General features: G+C 50.2%; 1 protein-coding gene across 3 annotated transcripts in view; it reads right to left on the reverse strand.

The window, feature by feature from the left end:
• Nucleotides 1-21,311, reverse strand: part of ATF7IP (activating transcription factor 7 interacting protein) — a 95,700-nt gene that overhangs the window by 12,370 nt on the left and 62,019 nt on the right. For all 3 annotated transcript variants that reach the window (XM_073586672.1, XM_073586674.1, XM_073586673.1), the window contains exons 12-13: nt 15,555-15,618; nt 13,980-14,135 (exon numbers count right to left, since the gene is read on the reverse strand). In XM_073586672.1, the coding sequence (XP_073442773.1) occupies nt 13,980-14,135; nt 15,555-15,618 (220 nt within the window). The remainder of the gene's footprint in view (nt 1-13,979; nt 14,136-15,554; nt 15,619-21,311) is intronic.

The following is a 21,311-nucleotide window of genomic DNA, read 5'->3' on the forward strand; positions in this document are numbered from 1 at the left end:
TCTATTAGATTACAAAAGTGTAAAGAAGCTGATCGCTTCAATAAATATTCCTACTTTTTCCCATTCTCCAAACACTAAGTGGTTATCTTAACCCCTTACTGACTGCTGACGGGATAGTACGTCAGCGGTCAGTATCCCCTGCTTTGAGGTGGGCTCCGGCAGTGAGCCCACCTCAAAGCCGCGACATGTCAGCTGTTTTAAACAGCTGACATGTGCCCGCAATAGGCGCAAGTGGATTTGTGATCCGCCCGCTCCTATTAACTAGTTAAATCCCGCTGTCAAACGCTGACAGCAGGCATTTAACTAGAGCTTCCGGCACGCGGCTGGAAATGAGCACGTAGCCGACCCCCATCATATCAGGGGTCAGCGACACGTTGCCATAACAACCTGAGGTCTCCTTGAGACCTCTATGGTTGTTGATGGCAGATCGTTATGAGTGCTCATAGCAATTCTGTAATTCTACTACATAGAGGTGATCTATGCATCACCTCTATGTAGTATAGGTGATCAAGCTATGGCAGCTTCCAGACTCCCATGGAGGCTATTAAAGCATGCCAAAAGTAAAAAAAAAAAAAAAAAAAAAAAAAAAATCAAACCTACACATATTTGGTATCGCTGTGTTCATAATTGCCCGATCAATAAAAGGATTAACCTGATCGCTAAACGGCGTAGCAAGAAAAAATCAAAACGCCAGAATTACTTTTTTTGTCACCGCGACATTATATTAAAATGCAATAACGGGCGGCCAAAAAAACAAATCTGCACAAAAGTGATATCATTAAAAGATGGATTTTTGGTTCTTACCGTAAAATCTTTCTTGGAGCCTTCATTGGTGGACACAGAATACCATGGGTGTATGCTGCTGCTGCTAGGAGGCTGACACTATGCAAAACAAGAAAATTAGCTCCTCCCCGGCAGTATACACCCACCGACAGGCACTAGGCACCTCAGTTGGTGAGAAAGCAGGAGGAGAAGCAATGGAACACTCTAAACATATGTACCAACCCAACAAGGGACTCAAAGACCCAACACGGTACAATTTAAACAGGGAGGGTGCTGTGTCCCCCAATGAAGGCTCCAAGAAAGAGATTTTACGGTAAGAACCAAAAATCCATCTTTCTTTATCGCCTTATTGGGGGACACAGAATACCATGGGACGTTCCAAAGCAGTCCCAAGGGCGGGAACAGCAATAAGGAACGAAAGGAAAGGCTTAGGTCGGCCGGTGCACCACCACCGCCTGCAGAACCTTCCTACCAACAACTGCATCAGACGAGGCCTGGGTATGAACCCTGTAGAACCTCGCAAATGTGTGCAAGGACGACCAGGTAGCGGCCCTGCAAAGTTGCAGAGCCGAAGCCTTGTGTCGAACGGCCCACGAAGCTGCCACAGCCCGGGTGGAGTGAGCTCTCACTCCCGGAGGGGGCCGTTTTTCCTGAAGTCGATATGCTTCCTGAATGGTAGAACGAATCCAGCGAGCAATCGTGGATTTGGATGCCGGAAGCCCTTTCCTGTGACCTTCAGAGATGACCAGCAAAGAATCGGATTGACAAAGTGAAGCGGTCCTAGCGAGGTAGACACGCAAGGCTCTAACAACATCCAGCTTGTGGAGTGACTTCTCAAGAGGGTGAGAAGGAGCCGGACAAAACGATGGAAGAACGATATCCTCGTTGATGTGAAAGGAGGAAACCACCTTTGGCAGGAAGGAAGGAACGGGCCTGAGGACGACTTTATCCTGATGGAGCACCAGATAAGGAGAACGGCATAACAAGGCCGCTAACTCAGAAACTCTTCTGATGGATGTAATGGCGATCAAAAAGGTTACCTTCCATGACAGAAGTGACAAACGAATGTCCTGGATGGGCTCAAACGGCGCCTTTTGGAGAGCGCCAAGAACGAGATTGAGATCCCACGGTTCTATTGGTGAATGATGATGAGGAGCCACATGAGCGACTCCTTGGAGGAACGTCTTAACCTGCGGTAAGGAAGCGAGCTCTCTTTGAAAGAGGATAGACAAGGCAGAAACCTGGCCCTTCAGGGTAATGAGAGACAGACCCGAATATAAGCCAGACTGGAGAAAACCCAGTATGGACGGAATGGAAAAGGCCATTGGAAAAACTTTTTTATCGTCGCACCAACGGAAAAAAGCCTTCCAACACCTGTGGTAAATGCGGGAAGAGGCTGGCTTCCTGGCTTTGATCATCGTCTGAATCACTTGGCTGGAAAAACCTGATTCTCTTAGGATTGCGGCCTCAACGGCCATGCCGTTAAATTCAGAGACCGAGAATTCTCGTGGTAAAGGGGGCCTTGCGAGAGAAGATTCGGACGGTTTGGAAGTCTCCAGGGAACGTCCGCGAGCATGTTCACCAGTTCTGCATACCAAGGCCGTCTCGGCCAGTCTGGAGCCACAAGAATTACTGGAACGCCTTCCGATTTTATCTTCTTGACCACTCTTGGGATCAAGGCAAGAGGTGGAAAAAGATAAGGGAGTTGGAACTGGGACCACGGGATTACTAGGGCGTCGCAAGCGACGGCTAGAGGGTCCCTGGACCTGGCTACGAAGCGCGGAACTTTGTGGTTCATCCGACATGCCATTAGGTCGACGTCCGGAGAACCCCAGCGCTTGCATATCTGATCGAAGACTGAGGGATGGAGAGACCATTCGCCTGACGCTAGGCCTTGACGACTCAGAAAGTCGGCTGCCCAGTTTTCCACCCCTGGAATGTGAACGGCGGAGATTGCTGGGACGTAACGTTCCGCCCAGCGCAGAATCCTGGCCACTTCTGACATGACTTGGTGGCTGCGCGTGCCGCCCTGATGGTTTATGTACGCCACAGCCGTGGCGTTGTCCGACTGAATGCGGATCGGCTTGCCGACGAGAAGGGGTTGCCAGCGAAGAAGGGCCAGAAAGATCGCTCTGATCTCGAGCAGATTGATAGGAAGAAGAGCTTCCTGTGGGTTCCAGTGTCCTTGAGCCGTCCTCTGATGAAAAACCGCTCCCCAACCCAGGAGGCTGGCATCGGTGGTGATGACTTGCCACCGAAGCGGGAGGAAGGACCTCCCTTGGAGGACTGATGTAGACATCGTCCACCAAGTGAGGGATTGCCTCATTTTGAGAGGGAGGAGAATGGGCCGGTCTAAGGACCTCGTCGTCTTGTCCCAGACTGAAAGGAGGGACAGCTGAAGAGGACGAAGGTGAAACTGTGCAAAGGGCACTGCTTCCAAAGACGCTACCATCTTCCCCAGAACTTTCATGCAGAATCGAAGGGGAATGGGCGTTGGCCGTTTGAGGGCTCGAATCCCTTTGAACAGAGCCGCAAATTTTTCCCTCGGAAGAAACACCTGGGCCAGGTTCGTGTCGAACTCCATGCCTAAAAAGGTCAGACGCTGAGTGGGGCTGAGAACGGACTTTTCTTTGTTGACTAACCATCCGAGACGGTCGAGAGTATCCAGGGTTATCTGAAGACTTAGGAGACAGTCTTGACGGGACGAGCCCTTGATTAAGAGATCGTCCAGATGAGGAATGATGAGAATCCCTCTGGATCGAAGGATGGCCATGACCGTCGCCATCACTTTCGTGAAAACACGGGGGGCAGAGGCTAGGCCAAAGGGAAGAGCCGTGAACTGGTAATGATTTTCCTGAATCGCAAACCTGAGATATTTCTGATGCTGCAAGCAAACAGGGATGTGAAGATAGGCATCCCGTATGTCCACAGAACAGAAAAAATTCTCCGGGCTCCATTGAGGCTATCACCGATCGAAGAGACTCCATTTTGAAGTGAAGAATCTTCACGTGGCGATTGAGCAATTTGAGGTCCAGGATTGGCCACAGGGAGCCGTCTTTCTTCGGGACTACGAAGAGATTTGAGCAGAACCCTGAAAACCGTTCGTCTGAGGGAACGGGAACAATCACTCCGGCGGAAAGAAGGGAGGAGACGGCCTGAAAGAATCCTGGAATGTGGGACCGTTGTCTTGGAGGTCTAGACAGGAAAAAACGCCTGTCTGGCGGGGAAGAAAATTCGATCTTGTAACCGGATGCGATGATTTCCCTGACCCAAGCGTCGACAAACGACAGCCAAGCGTCCACGAAAAAGGAAAGTCTGCCTCCCACCCTGGAAAAACTTCCAGGTGGGGGTGCCCCGTCACTTGGAGGCAAACCTACCGGAACGGGCACCTGAGGACCTGGAGTATTGTCCTCTAGATCTCCAGCGGGGAGCGGGCTTGTAAGGAGGTTTCTTCTGCTCTCGCTCCCTAGATGCGGAAGGACGCTCTTGCTGGACAGATCTCTCTGTGGATGAGAACGGGCGAAAAGGCCTAAAGGGCCGAAAACCCTTTCTATTAAAAAGGCGCCTTGGTCGAGACTGGGGGAGAGAAGTACTTTTACCCCCAGTGGCATCGGAAATGATTTGATCCAGCTTGGCCCCAAAGAGCCTAGAACCATGGAAGGGCAGATTGGTGAGCGACTTTTTTGAGGTGGTATCCGCGTTCCATGACTTTAACCAAAGAACTCGGCGTACAGCCACTATATTGCTGTTAGCCCTTGCTACGCAACCGGCCGCATCTAAGGAGGCGGCTAAAAGGTATTTACCCGCATGATTAATTTGATCTGCTAGATCTGCTAGCTCGTCCTGGGGAGCCGCCACTAAGATGCCCCTGCGAAGAATTTTTGCCCAAGCCGAAATGACTTTAGCCACCCAGGAGGAGGCGAAAATAGGGCAGAGGGAGGCGCCGGAGGCCTCAAAGATAGACTTCGCCAAAGATTCTAACTGCCTGTCTGTTGGATCCTTAAGCGATACACCGTCTGGAAGGGACAGAACCGTCTTAGAGGCTATGCGAGAAACGGGAGGGTCCACTTCAGGGGCTTTGGTCCATTTAGAAAGCAAATCAGCCTCAAATGGGTACAGAACATCTAAATACCTGCGGCCCGAAAAGCGTTGCTCAGGGTGCTCCCAATGTTTGGCTAGAGTAGTATCAAACTCGTTGTGGTTTGGAAAAGTTTTGGATGGAGGCCTTGATCGTTTAAATGGAACAGAACATTCCTGAGGAAGGGGCTTGTCCTGCTTAATCTCCAGGGTTTGGAAGATAGCTGAAAGAAGACTATCGACCATATTTCGTGTTTTAGACACGTCATCTGCTTCTGAACTAGATCCTGATTGTGGATCGTCGTCTGACCTAAGGTCGTCCACTGAAGGAGATGGACACGTGGGTGAAGCAGACGGGCCTAGCGAACTGGAAGACGAGCCCGATAGGAGACACTTCCTGGACATCCTACTCGGCCTGTCCCTGTGAAGGTTGCGGTCAGGAGCGGACGACTCACCTTGAGAGGCGGTCGGAGCAGCGGTGGCTGTAGATAGCTGAGGCAAACGTTCTAGGACCTGGACCAGGGACTGAGAGACTTTGGTCAGATCGGACACCGACTGAGACATAGCTACGGCCCATTATGGGAGAGGGGAAGTGCCCTCATCACGGGAATCTGTGTGCTCCTGAGAGGCCGACATAGCTGAAGGACTGCAGGACGGGCAGAAAGGAGATGGCTGACCCGAAGCCCACTTCTTTTTACAGCGCGCACAGGCGTAATGAGTAGCGGTGGGCCTGAAACAGAGCTCCCCTGCAGGGTTGGGCATAAGGAAAACTGCGCTGAATGGCCGCGGGAATTGGGAAAGAACTGCGCAGGAGGGCTAATATTTCTGCATAGAGCAGAGCCTACCTAGTTCCGGCGAGCAGCAGGAACGCTGAAGTGTCCCCCAAGCAGCGCAGAAAGGCAGGACCGAAAAAACAGGAAATGCCTGATGAGGCGAGCGGTGGGCGGAGCTTAGCGGCTGAGCCGCAATTGGAGCTGACATACAAAAAGAGAAAAAGGAGCCCTGTGATGGGTTAAAAAAGGCGCGAGGACAGCGCGCTCAGGAGGAGGAGGAGGCGCTCTGAGAGCGGGAGCTGAAAACGAAAGTGAAAGTCGGCACCGCAGCCCCGTGATGGAATCGCCCAGGAAGGTGAAGAGAAGGCCTGTAAGGAGGTACTGTGCCCGCAGAGAAGCTTTGGAAAACCCTGCCCAGCTGTGACAACGGGGAGAGAAAACCCTGTATTCAGCCCTTTAATATAAGTGGAGAGGCGCGTGGCTGGTGAGAGCGGCACCCGTCAGGCAGGGAGAGGGGCGGGAGATTCAAACAGCCTGATGTGTTCGGCTGTCCATTTTCCCACCGATGTGCCTCTTGGTAATGCTGCGGGCTGGAGGGATCGTACAGGCACTTACCTGACGTCCCTGAAGAGGATGACCACAGCGGCCTCACAAGGGTAGTGGCAAGCCGCTGTCCTCTGTACCCGCATCCTGCAGAAGACGGCATTAACCTCTTGATGGCGAGGAAAATCTTGCGATCGCCGTCTTCCTCTCAGCCCTGTCTCGAGAGAGGGGTGAGGAGGGGGATTTGGCAAGGACCAGCCACCTGTCCACATCCCATAGCACCAGAAGGTGATATGGAAAAAGTCCTGCCAGCATACTGAGAGTTGCGATGTGGGTTCAGCCACACTGCTCGCTCAGCCGCCTGATATGGGAAAGCAGGGTGAACTTCCATCCTGTTTCCCGACTTGAATCTGCAAAACAAAAGACAAAAAAATTAAAAAGTTCCACTAGAACACCTAAAGGAAAGAAAGGTTAATTGCGGATCTGGGAAGATCCCGGTCCGCCTCCTACAGACACTAAGCACAAACTGAGGTGCCTAGTGCCTGTCGGTGGGTGTATACTGCCGGGGAGGAGCTAATTTTCTTGTTTTGCATAGTGTCAGCCTCCTAGCAGCAGCAGCATACACCCATGGTATTCTGTGTCCCCCAATAAGGCGATAAAGAAAAGTCAGCTCGACACGCAAAAAAAAAACAGGATTTTTGGGTTGCTTACCGTAAAATCTGTTTCTCGGAGCCTTCATTGGGGGACACAGAGACCTTGGGTGTATGCTGCTGCCACTAGGAGGCTGACACTATGCACAAAAAAGTTAGCTCCTCCTCCGCAGTGTACACCCCACCGACCGGCAGAGAATTCCTCAGTTAGTGAGAAAGCAGTAGGAGAAGTAACAGAATAGGTTGACAACATAAACAACTCAACTGTAACCATTCAACCAAAGTAAGAACAGGAGCTGTAAAACATGGGAGGGTGCTGTGTCCCCCAATGAAGGCTCCGAGAAACAGATTTTACGGTAAGCAACCCAAAAATCCTGTTTTCTCGTTCGCCTTATTGGGGGACACAGAGACCTTGGGACGTCCCAAAGCAGTCCCTGGGGTGGGAAACAAACTTCCATCAGGCCAGCGGACTCACCACCGCGGCCTGCAGAATCCGTCTACCTAGGCTGGCGTCCGCCGAAGCGTAGGTGTGGACTCTGTAGAATTTCACAAACGTGTGAACCGATGACCATGTTGCAGCTTTGCAAAGCTGCAGTGCGGAAGCTCTGTGGCGCACCGCCCAGGAGGCACCCACTGCTCGAGTAGAGTGGGCCCTGATACCCGGAGGGGCTCCGCGACTCTTAACACGGTAGGCTTCCAGGATAGCCGATCTGATCCAGCGAGCAATGGTGGCTTTTGACGCCGGGTGACCTTTCCGCGCTCCATCAGGGATAATGAAAAGAGACTCTGTCTTTCGCAAGGAAGTCGTCCTAGACAGAGACTCTTACCGCCCTAACCAGGTCCAGCTTGTTCAAGGACCGCTCTTGGGGATGAGTTGGATTCGGACAAAAGGACGGGAGCACGATATCCTCGTTGAGGTGAAACGAGGACACCACCTTCGGAAGGAACGAGGGCGGAGGCCGCAGAACTACCTTATCCTGGTGGAGAACCAGAAAGGGAGAGCGGCACGAAAGAGCTGCCAATTCCGACACGCGCCGGACGGAGGTGATGGCCACCAGAAAGGCTACCTTCCAAGAAAGGAGAGAAAGGGAAATATCCCTGAGGGGTTCAAAGGGCGGACCTTGCAGAACCTCAAGAACCAGATTAAGATCCCATGGATCCACGGGCGCCCGGTACGGCGGGACCGTGTGAGCCACGCCCTGAAGAAAGGTCTTAACCTGAGGACGGGAAGCCAACGTTTTCTGAAACAGAATGGACAGCGCCGAAACTTGACCCTTCAGGGAACTGAGGGCAAGCCCCGCATCCAATCCTGCCTGAAGAAACGCTAGGACTGAAGGGAGTGAAAAGGACATGGGCGCGACGTCATTGGTCTCACACCAAGTGAAATAGGCCTTCCAAGTACGGTAGTAAATCTTGGAAGATGATGGCTTTCTGGCTCGGATCATGGTCTGAATTACGTGGTTGGAAAATCCTGCTTGTTTCAGAACCTCGGTCTCAACAGCCACGCCATTAAATTGAGTGGCCGAGAATTGGGGTGGCAAATCGGACCCTGAGACAGCAGATCTGTTCTGTCTGGAAGCTTCCAGGGGGCGTCCGCGAGAAGGTTGACAATGTCCGCGAACCAAGACCTTCTGGGCCAATTCGGGGCGATGAGAATGACCGGAAGTCCTTCTGCCTTGATCTTCTTCAACAGCTTGGGAAGAAGAGGCAGAGGAGGGAACAGGTAGGGAAGTTCGAACTGGGACCAAGGAACGGCCAGGGCGTCGGCGCCCACTGCCAGAGGGTCCCGAGACCTGGACACGAATTGTGGGACTTTCCTGTTGAGGCGAGATGCCATGAGGTCTACATCCGGGGTTCCCCACCGAAGGCAGAGCAGATGAAACACTTCCGGATGTAGGGACCATTCTCCCACCGCGAGACCCTCGCGGCTGAGAAAATTGGCGGCCCAGTTGTCTACGCCGGGAATGTGAACCGCGGAAATTGTCGGGACGGAAATCTCCGCCCAACGAAGAATCTTGGACACCTCCGCCAGGGCTGAAACACTCCGTGTTCCCCCTTGGCGGTTGACATATGCCACCGCTGTGGCGTTGTCTGTCTGAATCCGTAACGGCAGTCCCTTGAGGAGCCTTTCCCAGTGGACCAGAGCAAGATGGATCGCTCGAATCTCCAGAACGTTGATCGGTAGCGCTGATTCCCGATCCGACCATCGACCCTGAACAGTGTGGTTGCGGAACACAGCACCCCAACCGAGGACACTGGCATCTGTGGTTACTATCTGCCAGTGAATGGGAAGGAAGGATCGACCCGATAGAATGAGAGGTGACGACAACCACCAGTTGAGAGATCGCTTGATCCGGTAAGAAAGATGGACAGGGCGATCCAGGGACCGAGGCGACCTGTTCCACTTTGACAGAATGGCCTGCTGGAGAGGCCTGGCGTGAAATTGGGCAAAGGGAACTGCCTCTATCGCCGCGACCATCTTTCCCAGGACCCTCATGGCTGTACGGAGGGATGGGAATCGCGAGGTCTGCAGCGATCGTACTTCCTGCTGCAGAGAGAGAATCTTTTCTTGTGGGAGAAAGACCCTTGACCGACGAGTGTCGAACAGAAGACCTAAAAAGACCAGGCGTTGGGTAGGAACCAGACAGGACTTTTTCCTGTTGACGATCCACCCGAAATTGGAAAGAGTGTCCAGGACGATTGACAAACTTAGGTGAGCCTGTTGGAATGAGGGAGCCTTGATCAGAATATCGTCTAGGTACGGGAAAAGAACGAGGCCTCTGACTCTCAACAAAGCCATCAACGCAGCCATGATCTTCGTGAAGACTCTGGGAGCGGTGGCAAGACCGAAGGGCAGTGCGACAAACTGGTAGTGGTGCTGTCGAATCGCAAAGCGCAGGAACTTCTGATGTCCGGAGAAAATTGGAACATGTAAATAGGCATCTTGGATGTCTATTGAGCACATGAATTCCTGCTCCTCCATGGAGGCGATGACCGAGCGAAGCGACTCCATGCGGAAGTGGCGAAGGCGGACCCTCTTGTTGAGCAGCTTGAGATCCAAGATGGGTCGAACTGCGCCATCTTTTTTCGGCACTACAAACAGGTTCGAGTAGAACCCCGTGAAGCGCTCCGATTCGGGAACGGGCACAATCACCCCGGAACTGAGGAGAGCGGCGATAGCTGTAGAGAACCCCGGGATCAAGGCTGGATCCTTTGGAGGCCGGGATTCGAAGAAACGATCCCGTGGGAGAGAGACGAACTCTATCTTGTATCCTGAGGATACGACCTCCCTGACCCAGGCGTCCTCCACGGCGGCCAGCCAAACGTCCCTGAAGGAAAGAAGCCGACCTCCCAATTGGAAAGGCCCCTCGCGTGCCCGATGATAGTCATGCTGAAGTAGACCGTCCAGATCTAGATCTGGACGGTCTGCCCTGGGAGGAGTGGGGTCGCCAGGAAGGAGTGGGTCTGAAGGAAACTTTCCTTCTCTCCTGGCGAGCCTGCGGTCTCTGGTGGGTGGAGGAGTTGTCCGCCGTATTGAAACGGCGGAAAGTCCGAAAGGGTCGAAACTGACGCCTTAGTGGGGGTCTGCGAGGCTTGGACTGAGGGAGGAGTGAACTCGTGCCTCCGGTGGCGTCCTTAATAATCTGGTCCAATTGGGACCCAAAGAGGCGCACCCCCTGAAAAGGCAGGTTAGTGAGGGACTTTTTAGAAGACAAGTCCGCTTGCCATGCCTTTAGCCAAATTGTACGTCGAATTGCAATAACGTTGCTTGACGCCTGAACTGCACAGGATGCAGCATCCAAGGAAGCGGAGAGAAGATAGTCCCCAGCATGGGAGATCTGATTGGCGAGATTGGCCAAATGCTCCGGTTGCGCCTTATCTAAGATGCCCTGCCGAAGGTCGTCTGCCCACGTGGCTATGGTCTTTGCTGTCCAGGATGAAGCAAAGATTGGACACACCGCCGCTGAAGCCGCTTCAAAGGCAGACTTCGCCAGGGATTCTATAATCCTGTCATTAGAATCCTTTAGGGACGCCACGCCAGAAAGCGGGAGAACCGTGTTATTGGATAGCCTGGACACGGGCGGATCGACCGAGGGAGAGGCCGACCAGTTGTCCGTGAGCTCCTTAGCAAATGGGTAGAGTATGCCGAGACGTTTTCCTCTTTGAAAGCGTCTGGTCGGATCCTCTCTTTCCTTGGTAAAAATCTTCCCAAACTGGGAATGGAAAGGAAAAACCCTGGAGGGAGTTTCTGCCCGTCTGAACGAAACCTCCTGATCTGAGGATTTCGCAGGGGAGTCGGAGTCAGCAATATCGAAGGTATGATGGATCGCAGCAATGAGGTCCTGCACTGTGACCTTCATGCTTGCATCCTGGTCTGAATCCAGCTCTAAAATCCCCTCAGATGACCTGTCCGAAAGCGCTTCCCCTGACTCGGGAGAGGAGGCCCGAGAGGGAGGCTGGTGAGAAGGGCTATGCGGTGAGATGGCACTAGGAGAGGATTCCGGCTGGGAATCTTGCCTGGGTCTTTTGCGACTACCGCTGGCTGATTCAGATGGAACAATTTGGGACCTGCTTGGCCCTGCTGAAGAGTCCAGGGGCAACTTATCAAGAACGGCCACCAGGGACTGAGACACCCTGGTGAGGTCTGCCACTGATTGAGATAGCGAGGAGGCCCAGCCAGGCATGGGGGGCTCACTCTCACCTGGGGCCGCAGATGGCTCCTGGACGGCGTCAGGCTGAATTGGATTGCTACAATCCAGGCAGAGGGGAGTGGACTGGCCTGAGGGAAGTTTGCGATTGCACGAAGAACATGCAAAGTACTTGACTAAAGTGCAGGGGGGGGCGGTAGAGCGGGTACGATCAGACTTAGACATAGTGAAAAGCTGAGGTAATGCCGGAAGGTTGGGGGACAGAGGGCGGAGAAGGGTCAGTCTGCAGTGCAGAGCTACTCACGGTCCGGTGTCCCCAGAAGCGATGCTCTGCGACCTGTCAATGGATGCAGGTTAGAGCGAAATCCGGCCGACAGACCTCCTGAAAAAAAACAGCTGGAGAAGATGCTGTCCAGTGAGGAGCTGGTGCCAGGCTAACAGGCTGGGAAAATGGCGCCGTCCTGAGAAAAAGCGCGCCTTAGGAGAGGAGGGAGGGCGGAGCACCACGCAGGGTTAACGATTCACCGCCCTCTAGCCAATAACAGGCTGGGCAGGTGAAGGACAGGCGGTGGGAGGGCCTGGGAAGAGCGGGAGAGAAGCCCGCTTAGAAGAAAGGGGCGGGGGGCGTGGCCGCGACGCAGCGGTAGGCCCGAACTGAAGCCGGGGCCTAAATTAGTTGCGGCGGCCGCCTGTCAGCAGGGGGTCGGTGCGGAGGTCCGAAAAAGTGGGACGCCGCAGTCGCAAGTCGCTCCCAATGGGAAAAAACCCTGTGCTCCCTGTACCCAGAAAGGGGGGAGGGAAGGGGGGGGATGCCCAGCAACACTGAGCTGCCTATAGCCTTGTGGCGACTGCGAGCGACCGCAGCGCCTACCCCTGTGACCATTGAAGAGGTGACCGTCGGGAATGGGCAGCCAGGTAAATAAATATGAAGCCGGGGCCTAATACTCACCCATCCACGATCCGTTACCTGTCTGAAGAAGTCTTGCGTCTCATCCAACCGACAGGCTCTGGTAGGCGAGTGGGAGGGAGACTGGCGACAAGGACCCCTGGAGTCGCTGGCACGTCTTGGTGTCGGCGTCCGTCTGGCTGGTCCTGCCGCGGAGAGCTGCAAGGATACGGGGTGGCAGTACACGCCGTACTTGCAGACTCCATGTGGGAGTACAGATGTGACTTTTCACTCTGTATCCCTCCGTAGAACCTGAAAAGGAACGACGCACAACGAGGTAGATAAGGGTCTAATAAAAGACCCGTGTCCACCTCCTACTGACACTAAGCTAAACTGAGGAATTCTCTGCCGGTCGGTGGGGTGTACACTGCGGAGGAGGAGCTAACTTTTTTGTGCATAGTGTCAGCCTCCTAGTGGCAGCAGCATACACCCAAGGTCTCTGTGTCCCCCAATAAGGCGAACGAGAAAATAAGCCCTCACCCGACCCGAGATCACGAAAAATGGAGACGCTACGGGTCTCGGAAAATGGCGCAATTCTTTTTTTTAGCAAGCTTTGGAATTTTTTTTCACCACTTAGATAAAAGAGAACCTAGACATGTTTGGTGTTTATGAACTCGTAATGACCTGGAGAATCATAATGGCAGGTCAGTTATAGCATTTAGTGAACCTAGCAAAAAAGCCAAAACAAAAAACAAGTGTAGGATTGCACTTTATTTGCAATTTCACCGCACTTGGAATTTTCCCGTTTTCGAGTACACTACATGGTAAAACCAATGGTGCCGTTCAAAAGTACAACTCGCCTTGCAAAAAATAAGTCCTCACATGGCCATACTGACAGAAAAATAAAAAAAAGTTATGGCTCTGAGAAGGGGAGCGAAAAACAAAAAGTCGAAAAAAGCTCCGGTCATTAATGGGTTAAAGAATACATTCCCACTGAGCTTTTGATGCTGCAGAATTTCTGCACCTATTAAACTAGGTTACTTGCGTTTTTATTGTGTTGTCTTTTTTGATTACTCATGCTTTAATTAAAGCTGCTTTGTTTTTGATACGTCCGTATATTTGGCTTTGATCAAACTTTGATACTTAGGTGCAGATTCCATGTGTCTGATGAGTTTCCAGAGCTGAAAAGGCACCAAATATTTTGTGTGCATTTTTTTTTACTGGAGGATTTTCCACATTTACTGCAAGTCTATGGGGAAATCCACACAAAGTTCACCGTACCGGCAAGAGAAATTGACATGCTGCGTATCTGAGAACACACTGCAGGTCAGTTTACCCCGACTTAAAAAAAATAAATAAAGTGGGTATAAGATTTCTATACATTCCATCCACTTTGCTGGAACTGTAAGATGCTATGTTTTTCACACAGCATCAAAAACTCACCAAAAGCTCATCATGGGAATGTAGAATAACATGTATGACTAATGTAACAAATGGGCAAATGATAAAGCTGAAGCAGGATTGATCACAACTATTGGGAGTACCAGAAGCTTGGCATTTTTTTCTTTTTATGTAAAAAGGAGCACAGTAATGTGATGAAATCTACTTTTTCTGTTACCTGTGGGTAAAACATGTATAGTGGCTTGAGGAGGAAGACCAGCAGATGCAGGCGAGGTCTGCACAGTGTTTGTCTGCACAGGTTGTGATTGGCGACCCACTGGTTGTGATGACTGAACAGTTGCAGGTACAGATGAGGGGTTGCTCCTTCTTGAATCTAATTTAAAAACAATTTTTTTAATATGCAATATTCATTCAATATAGGTTTTATTTTCATTTGATTCATTGACTTTAGATTTCCATAAGACAATAATGAAAATATATCAAATCTGTTAAAGTCTGAGACAGAATAAATATTAACATTAGAAACTACTAGCTTTGGCACCGTTTTGTGCACAATCTCAGATTTCAGGTCAAATTTAGCCAAATCATGCAACCTTTCCCAAGTCGGAAAAAGTATCCAAGACCCAATGAATCCAGAACACTGTTAAGAGATGTCTCAGCAAACTAAGCAAGAATTCTGGGGAATCCTCGGACATCTCCAGCAGTATTTGTAGTGAAAGGTGCTGGAATGGCATGGGTTCAACTGCGCTGCCATCAATAGGTTAAGCTCCCGTCACACACAACGCCCTCACTAGCGAGATCGCTGCTGAGTCACAAGTTTTGTGACGCAACAGCGATCTCACCAGCGAGATCGCGGTGTGTGACACTTATCAGCAACCGGCTCCCCTGCCGGGTATCGCTGATCGTCCTTGAACATTTTTTTGATCGCTGGTCTCCCGCTGGCCAGCACGCATTGCAGCGTGTGGCAGGCGGGAGACCAGCGATCAGCGAGCTGGTAACCAAGGTAAATATCGGGTTTCTAAGCGCCGTGCTTAGAAACCCGATGTGTACGCTAGATACCAACGCGCTGGTGCAGGGAGCTGGAAATAAAGGTACAGATCGGGTTTCTAAGCTCCATGGGGCGTTTAGAAACCCGATGTGTACCTTGGTTACCAGCTCCCTGCACCAGCACGCTGGTGTCTAACATACACAGCGGGTAACTACGCGACGTGCGTCACTTGTTACCCGCGTGTCGCTGTCCTGATCGCTGGTGAGATCTGCCTGTTTGGCAGCTCACCAGCGATCATGTAGCGACACACCATTGATCCTGACAAGTTCATATCATTGTCGGGATCGCTGGTGAGTCGCTATGTGTGACGGGGCCCTAAGCCAGGAATCCAAAGATAAATTGCTGTGGTTTATTGGTCAACATGTTTCATAGTTTCAAACTTCTTCATCAAGGCAAAACCACAGTAATTAACGGTTGTCTTGATGGAGAAGTTTGAAACGTTATAACGCATTGACCAATAAACCGCAGCAATTGATTTTTGGATCCCTGTCTTATCTATTGACGGCAGCGAAGGGGGACCCATACCATTCCAGCACATTTCATTCCTTCTTTGTGGGTCTGCAGCAGCTTAAGCCTCTTTCAGACATTGTGTGTACACAACCCTATCAGGCAAGCACAGTAGTGCATATTCACCTACACACCATCTATCCAGATAAGACTCAATTGCGCTTTTTGTTCCTTCCAGGTTTGTTCTTTTTTCAGCAGTATTTGTAGGCATGGACAAAAAAATGTGAAAATACTTACCGTGAGCTGACATTTCAGCATCTTCATCATCCAGTGTAAGATCAATAACACCAGCTTTACCAGCCTGAAGGAAAGGAGCAGTGAGAAGAAAAAAAAAAAAAAGTTAAAAATGTATATTCCACATAAAATTTAGCTACTCAAAATATCAAACACTTTAATTATGAAATAAATACCACACCAGCCAACGGCCTGGTTGAAAGGGATTCAAGCATCCAAACCCCAGAATTAATCGTAAATATCAGGAGGAAATAAATGGCCTGCTGCAGCTATGACTTCCTCTTAATGTTCGTTTTGTCCAAAGGTGGGGAGAGTGAAGCAAGAGCTTATTGGCTGCAGGGATTGCGTGACAATGTAATGTGAGCCCTGGTAGAGCCACTGCTGACACAGCTAGAATGGCGCCGGAAGAGTGTATAAGTTATTTTACCCTGGGCAAACATACTGCTTGAGAAGGGGATGTCCGAGTAGCTGACAAACTCTTTAATAGACAGGATGGAAAAATGGAGATATGTTAAACAAAAGGATACAAAATTATCACTGGAAATGACGATATCACTGGAACTCATGGATGTTATTTTGATATTTAGATATCTTGAATATTTCTAGCGATTACACACTTCTAGGTTCTTCCACCTCATTTCACAGAACTATTTAATTCCCCTTCTTGTAGGTGATTGAAAGAGGTGGGATTAAAAAGGATAGAATTGGGAAGATTGCAGAGGTGAGGAGGGAGAAAATTGTGTGTTGCATTTATGTAAAACTAATATTTTTTTTTTTTTTTTTTTATCCAGACGGAATAATGTTCGTATTGTGGGCATGCCAGAGCGCTGTGAGGGAAAGAATCCTACTGACTTCATTGAAACATGGCTTAAAGAAATAGTAGGTGTGGACAATCTATCACACCTGTATGCAGTGGAAAGAGCACACAGAGTCCCGACTCGGCCCCCCCTCCCTGGTCATCCACCAAGACCTGTGCTGGCTAAAATCCTTCATTACAGGGACAGAGACGTTATCCTTAGATACTCGAGAGAACACCCTGACCTTACAATGGAGGGATCCAGAGTCTCCTTTTATCCGGACTTTTCGCCGGAAGTTCAGAAGAGGAGAGCGAAATTCATAGACATCAAGAAGCGTCTGAGAGCCTGTGGCGTCAAATACTCCATGTTCTTCCCGGCTAAATTGCGTGTTGAGGCCTGGAATAAGAGCCACTTTTTTCTGGACCCCAGGGAAGCTGTGGACTGGTTGGACCTTAACGAGCGACAATTGAGGAAGGAGAGGAAGGAGCAGGAATGTGGCTGATGGTTTCTTGACCTGCTTAGTTGTTATGGAGTCATGCCGTTGGAGTCTGCGGTCCTGATGCAACGGACTGCCTAAGAAGTTATATTTCTATTTGTTCTTTTATTATTCTGTTATATGCTGTTTCTTTTTTTTTTTGGGAATCTGTGGTCCTTGTGGGGCCTTAGTCTGAATACGGATACGGGAAAATGCAAAGTGCTGTGGGGTTATATCCTGTCAAATGCGGGTAGTGAACAGGAATTGAAGCGCCTGCTGAATGGGGTGGAAGGGTTCGACAGTGCCCTTACTTGTTACACCCTTGGTTCAGCCCAAGGAATTGTTGGAGGGTGTTTTCTGGGGGGAGGGGGGAGGGATTGGGTTCAAAATGTCCTTTGGCATACTTGTACATTTCAATATTGGCTATGGTACGGCCAGAGGGGAGATGGTGGGCAATATGCTATGGTACGATAATGGCTGATTTTAAGATACTTAGTTGGAATATTAGGGGGTTGAAGTCGCCAGTAAAACGGCAGGCCATATTCTCCTTCATAGCAGACCAGAAGCCGGCGGTTGTTTGTTTGTAGGAGACGCATCTCACACAGGAGACGCTGGGAATCCTGGATAAGAGATGGGTACAGGCAGGCTTTCACTCTACTCATTCCCAATACTCTAGGGGGGTTAGTATATTGATTCACTCCAGGACTCAATTTAGGTGTCACCGGGTGGTGGTGGACACAGAGGGGCAATTCGTCCTTTTATCTTGTACAATTTTTTCCACCCCACTGGTGTGGACATCTATATATATACCTCCGCCTTATAGCAGTAGAGTTATCTATAAAGTTCTGGCCATTCTGAGAGATTTTCCGGGGGTTCCGCATTTGGTGGTGGGAGATTTTAATAATATTTTGGATTCACATTGGGACAGGGGTAGCCATGCACCTCTGAGGCTGGGAGGTAATCTTACGTCATTTGGGGTTCTTGTGCGGGAGATAGCTTTGACCGACTTGTGGAGATGTCGTAACCCTGGCGTCCGTCAATTCTCGTGCTTCTCCTCTACTCACTCCTCCCTGTCTCGCATCGATCTGGCCCTGGGTGATGATCTTATGCTGGGTAAAACTTTAGAGGTTAAATATTTGGCACAAACGGTATCTGATCATTCGCCTGTTTCAGTCATGTTGGGGGGGGGGGGGGGCGGGAACGGGAGGACTGATAGACCTCTCTGGCGTCTTAACCCGTTTTGGCTGCAGCTAATTGATAAGAATGACGGCTTTATCCCTGAGTTGCAGGAATATCTTAATCTTAATAGAGGCTCGGCTTCCAGTGGGATTGTCTGGGAGGCCTTAAAGGCGTACTTAAGGGGAATGTACATACGAGAGATTTCTAAAATAAAGACCGCCTCCAGGGCAAGGTCACAACTTGTATTTAGGGAATTGGAGGACGCGGAAAGGGCCCTTGCAACACAGAGCACACCTGCCGCTCGGAAGCGATTGGGGGAGGCGCAGTCAAAGTTGACCAAACAGACATTAGAGGCGGCGGCGCAAAAACGGTTGTTTCAATCTACTCAATATTTTGAGAGTGCTGAAAGTGTGGGGCATTTGCTTTCTGTCGTGACATCGGCACAGAGAGGATCTGCGGCTATAGCGGGTCTTCGGGATGTGAATGGGCGACTGCTCACTGATGCACCGGGGATTTAAAAAATTCTAGAGATTTTTTATGCTGACTTGTATTCCTCACATGCTAGGGCCCCGACAGAGGATGTTGTTTCCTTTTTGGAGGCTGCCAATCTCCCAAGGTTGACTCCTGAGGACAGACGCTCTCTAGATAGACCTCTAAGCCTGGACGTGTTGGAGGAGGCTCTGGGAACCATGTCCAATGGTAAGGCACCTGGGGTAGATGGGTTGCCAGCTGAGGTATACAAATGGTATAGATCGGTATTGCTCCCTGCTCTATTGACGGTGTTTAATGATAGTCTGGAACGGGGTGTTCTTCCACCGTCTATGCGAGAAGCTGTCATTGCCTTGCTGTTGAAAAAGGATAAGGACCCAACTTTGCCTGCGTCGTATAGGCCCATCTCCCTGTTGACGTTAGACATTAAACTTTTAGCGAAGGTCCTGGCCATTCGACTCTCAAAGGTAGTAGCTGTGTTAATACACCCCGACCAGACAGGGTTTATGCCCAACAAATCGACGGCTATGAATATTAGGAGATTGTATCTGAATATGCAGGTGAGGGCTGATAATGCCGGGAAGAGGGTAGTTCTGTCTCTAGACGCCGCTAAGGCATTTGATAGTGTGGAGTGGGACTATGGGCGACGCTTCACTGTATGGGCTTTGGCCCGGGCTTTATTGGCTGGGTCAGGCTCTTATATTCGGAACCGAGCGCTCGGTTGAGGGCTAATGGTCAGTTGTCTAATCCTTTTTTGCTTCATAGAGGAACAAGGCAGGGATGTCCTTTATCCCCGCTGCTGTTTGCCCTCGCGGTGGAGCCATTGGCTTCCAGAATAAGATTGGATACTGGCATAGAGGGATTCCGGTATGGGGAGCATGAGGAGAAGGTGGCACTATATGCGGATGACCTGTTATTATTTCTGGCGGATGCGGACAGATCATTACAAAACACGATGACACTTCTTGGGGTATTTGGGAAGGTCTCGGGTCTGGTTATTAACTGGGAGAAATCTGCGCTCCTCCCATTGGACTCAAGCACCTGTAGTGTGGTAGGTGTGCCGGTTGCAACATCCCTTCCATATTTGGGCATAAAAATATCCAATAAGCTGACAGACTATGAGAGTCTAAATCTTGCCCCGTTGTAGGACAGGATCAAACAGAAGGTTAAGGCCTGGGCAAAGTTACACCTCTCTGTAGTGGGAAGAGTGAATTTGTTAAAGATGGTAGTTATGCCGCAACGCTTATATGTCCTTCATAATTCCCCTGTCTGGCTTCCTCAGAACAGGTTTCATAAAATTAATATGATTTTTAGAGAGCTCGTTTGGCTGAAACAAGGCGCGAGAATTAAACTTGAACACTTGCAAAAACCTAAGGATGAGGGGGGACTTGCGTTGCCCAACCCATGGCTTTATTTTTTGTCTTCCCAGTGCCAGCATGTAGCAGGGGGGATGGAGGGCGAGTTGGTGGATTTGGTGGGAGGTCGGAAGATCCTTCAATTTCTAGTGGGACGGGGATCGCTGGTGTCGAGTCTGGAGTCGGGTAGATTTCGATCCCTTGTATCCAGGTTCCCTACGGTGCTTCTAATGGTTAGAGTATGGGATAAGCTGAGGCAGCTGAGAGGAATACGCGGTCTTACAAAGTACTCCCCCATATGGGACAATCAACATTTGCCATGTATAAAAACGCTCAGAGGCTTTGCTCACTGGAGGCGGATTGGCATATGGTAGGTGTCGCAGCTAGTGGAGGGAGGAGGGGTTTTTAAAACTTTCGAGCAATTGGGACGGGAATTTCCCCTCCAACGGTCTATGTTCTATCAATATTTGCAGCTGCGTCACGCGTATATGGTGCAGAGCAAAAAAGTTGACCTAACCATACACCACGACGTCCTTATCCATAGGCTTGGTATGCAGGGGTCCACCAGAGGACTGATTTCAATGGTGTATGGTGGCTTACTTGGACAGGTCCTATCAAGGCATCCCATTGGCGCACTGATAAAGTGGGAACAGCAGCTGGGTACGATATCAGCGGAGCAGTGGGACTCGATTCTACAGATGATTCCCAGATTGTCTCTTAGTGAGCCTGGCCGACTGTCTCAGTTATATGTCCTCTATAGGACATACAGGTCTCCCGAATGGTTGTTCAATAGAGGGTTGCGGTCGGATTCAAGGTGCCCCAAGTGCACGACGGATAATGCGGACATTTTACATATGATGTGGACATGTTATTGCCTGCAGATATTTTGGATTGTGGTCCTTGGCCTTATACACCTGGTCACGGGGCAGGATATTCCCAGGGACCCCATGATTTGCGTTCTGGGTTATGTTGATGAGGTGGGGGGGGGATCAATACCTCAAAATTGCTGTGGCCAGAATGCTATTTGTGGCCCGAAAGCTGATAGCTTATCACTGGATCTCTGCCAAAATCCCCTCAAGAAAAGAATATATTAATAGGTTGAACCAAATATTATACAGGGAAAAGTCTGTGTATCTTAGGAGGGGTGTGCCGCATGTTTTTGGGAAAATATGGGAGGGATGGCTGAAGATTTCCAGCTTGGCTGCCTCGAATCTTCTGGATTAGTGGGTGGGCTCTGGAGGAGGTCTCCTGTCGGTTATTGCTCGCCTTTTCTCATATGATATGGTTGTGTGATACAATTGGTTTTATTTGCTATGTACTAGTCCATGCCATCGGACAAAGGGAGGGGGGTGTTATGGGGGAAGGGAATGTTTGACAACATGTTGTAAGTTGTACATGCCTGTCATTTCCAAAACTTTTAATAAAAACTATCTAATTAAAAAAAAAAAAAACTAATATTTTTTTT

The sequence above is a fragment of the Dendrobates tinctorius genome, unplaced genomic scaffold (genome assembly GCF_039654945.1).
Source record: "Dendrobates tinctorius isolate UK_male_01 unplaced genomic scaffold, ASM3965494v1 ptg000094l, whole genome shotgun sequence".
Lineage (NCBI taxonomy): Eukaryota > Metazoa > Chordata > Amphibia > Anura > Dendrobatidae > Dendrobates > Dendrobates tinctorius.